The sequence below is a fragment of the Phoenix dactylifera genome, unplaced genomic scaffold, assembly GCF_009389715.1.
Source record: "Phoenix dactylifera cultivar Barhee BC4 unplaced genomic scaffold, palm_55x_up_171113_PBpolish2nd_filt_p 000962F, whole genome shotgun sequence".
Taxonomy (NCBI): domain Eukaryota; kingdom Viridiplantae; phylum Streptophyta; class Magnoliopsida; order Arecales; family Arecaceae; genus Phoenix; species Phoenix dactylifera.
The window spans coordinates 103483-106391 of record NW_024068320.1 but is presented as its reverse complement, the minus strand read 5'-3'; the positions used below and the strand labels follow the sequence as shown (position 1 = coordinate 106391).

The 2909-nt window shown below is 46.3% G+C and overlaps 1 protein-coding gene across 1 annotated transcript; it reads right to left on the bottom strand.

Moving 5' to 3' along the window:
• LOC103697828 lies at positions 1-1756 on the bottom strand. The gene has a single exon (XM_008779766.4). It carries the CDS (start codon positions 1343-1345, stop codon positions 386-388), a length of 960 nt encoding a protein of 319 aa, XP_008777988.1. The 5' UTR covers positions 1346-1756; the 3' UTR covers positions 1-385.
• Between the last annotated feature and the right edge of the window lie 1153 nt (positions 1757-2909).

Genomic DNA, 2909 nt, shown 5'->3' with positions numbered 1-2909 from the left:
GAAACAAAAGGTGGGATTTGGTATTTCCACCCATTTAATTCATTCCCATAACGACCACGGAAACATATAAACAGAAAGAATGGAAAAACCATCCCCTTTAAAGAAAGGACAAAGGCTTGTATTTCAAAAGGATAACATGATTCTATAAGAAAGTATATTTAACAAGGAAACAAAGGGGGCCGGGGGCCGAAAAAAAAAATCAGAATCCAACCTGAAATTCACATTTCTAAAGTTCCATCTAACGAGCAACTCCTCTCCGACTTATTTGAGTCGAAACGTCCTAAAGAATCGGGGACTAATCTTTGGGAACAAAAGAGAAAAGAAGCAGCATATATAGTGAAGGAGAAGGTGAAGGAAACAGCAAACCAGTCAGAAGGCTTCGAGATCAGCTCTTGAAAGATTGGATCAACAGGGAGAAGCCGGACATGGCTTGCTCCTTGTGCAGTATCTCCTCTTCGAGCCACAGCCTGCTCTCCAGTGCGCTCCTCGTCCGAAACATGAACACGGCATAACCCCCCGAGGGGCTGCTGAACCACCAGTCATGCAAGTCCCACATCATGTCCACCGGCGTTCCATCGATAAATATGGTCTGATTCCCTCTAAAGTTCCACCTGAGCCTCCTCACGTACACCACCCTCTTCTTGTCGACGCACACCGACAGCTCCGATTCCTTGGCGTCCCAACCATCCTCCTTGCACCTGATGGTGATCTCATGATCCCTCCCATCCTCGCGAAACCGAGCCTTGGTCGAGTGAAGGGAATGCCCGAGGACCTGCTCTCTCCGACTAAACATCGAGAACTCGGCAACCGGGATCTTCTCCTCGAATCGTTCGATGTAGTCCCGGCTCATGTCGCCGAGCAGCAAACCGAACTGGGCATCGACGATGATCGCGACGTAGAAGTCATCGGTAGGCTCGGGCCCCGGACCGTACTTGGCGGAGGAGATGTCCCAGCGGAGATCGACGACAGAGCTACCCAAGGCGTAGGACTCGCTCCCTTTCTTCTTCCTCAAGAGCCGTGAATTCATTGAAGTAGGCTTCCAGTCGCGGAGGGAGGGGCTGTCGTCGACGCCGATGGATAAGGCCGGGCCGACGTGGCTCCTGGACCAGGTGACCCTGATGAGAAATTCCTTTCGTGTGGAGAGCCGCGACCTGTACAGGCAGGTGACGGCGCTCTGGACCGACCTGTTCTCGGGGGGCGAAGAATGGCCGCTGCCGCCCGAGCAGGAGGCATCGGAGACTTTGACGGCGTGCTCGCTGAAGCAGGAAGCGAAGTCCTTCATTGTTGGAGGAAGGAGGAGGAGATGGCTGGAGATAAGGGATTTCTTCCTTGTTTTGCTCGCCATCGGTCTTTCTTTGAGTTCAATGTCGGTCTCTCAACGTTCTATGGCTCGAAACCAGAACGGAAAGGAAGACCAGAGGGAAGGAAGAGAGGTGAGGGAAGCCAAGGGAATCTCTTGGCTGGGAAGTACGACATGGGGGAGGGAAGGGAAGGGAGGAATAATCTTGGCTTGCCTTGTTGCTTTTCATGGCCAGTGCAAATGGCATCTAAAGGAAAGACTTCTATACTGGCATTGGACTTGGTCTAATTACGGTCCTAATCCCTGTACGCTTTGTCCCCCATGGCTTGTAGAAGGAAGGAGAATTACACTTGGTTTAAAAGGAGGAGGTTGTTTTCATTGTTTTCAATTCTTTCCTTCTCATTGCGTGAGGGCTGATTTGCTCGAGCCTGGCGTAAATAAAGGATTTGGTGGCAAGCAATTAGGGAAGGCAGGGTTGCAAGGAGGCCTAAGAGGAAACCGAGTATATTTATTCCTTGAGGTGATTGGGCTAATGCGTCACGAAGGAGGGGATTGGGTCCACAAAGATTAAACACGGTCAGCAGACCCACCAACTCCGACCCATCACCCCAAGGCAGAAGGCCAGAGGAATAATGTGAGGTTGGAACCTTGGTGAGTAACTCCTCTCATTTCTATTTAATGTGTCCATGGGTTGTGGTATACCACAATGGTAGCTAATATTTTCGGTATTGATAGCATTTAATATACCAACTCTCCTTATCCTTGATTCCAAACACATGGCTGTGCCTGTTTATGAGGGAAGCACTGCATAATTAAATTCATGTCATCACCTAAGTCGTCATCCCATAACTTACTGCATTAGAAAAGTATGCAGGCTCTGCTCGGAGGTTTTTCCTTCAGAGCCACCTTGATTGTTCGTGATTCCTGAGATTAGTGATCCCAAACTGAGATGTTTGCTGTAGTTTTCTTGGGAGTACATTCGCAGACTTGCTGATAAAGAAAGTCTAGAAATGATCCTATTGAGAGTATTTCAAAATTCTATTCAAGTAAGAAATACGGTCCTCCACTTTTAACAAAATCTTTTGCACCTTTGAAGAACAATTTTTTATTTTTTTTCAAAGTAAAAAAGACAACTTCTCTTTTCTAATTTAGGGATAATGATTTTAAAAAAGAAAAAACAAATCAGAGTCCCCCAAAGCAAGACTCTCTCTTTAATGTATACCATTTTTAACATAAAGAAAGATCCCAATTTTTCTGAGGAGAAAAAAAAAAGGCACTGCAATCCGACATAAATAGCACTCCTCATTGATGATTTGGAGAGTAAGGCACTACAATCTAAGCAAGATGAGTCATGTCTTTGCAATAAATAACGCCCAATATCATACCCACAAATTCAAAACCAACAAACTGTAGGAGGAGAGCAAGAACGACACGCATGTTACTGGGTTGCAATTTTGCATGAGAAGGGCTCAGGAAACTGAAAAAGACATAGCAAACAAGTTGAAAGTCAATGTCACACTTGGTCCCATAACCATTACTGCTTTTCAATGCTCGCCATTTGCACTATTCCAAAAGGCATTAAAATGAGGTATCACTGAAATGAATTTAT

Excerpts from the sequence above, each read along its gene's own strand:
- LOC103697828 (XM_008779766.4), bottom strand. The coding sequence starts at position 1,345 with ATGGCGAGCAAAACAAGGAAGAAATCCCTTATCTCCAGCCATCTCCTC.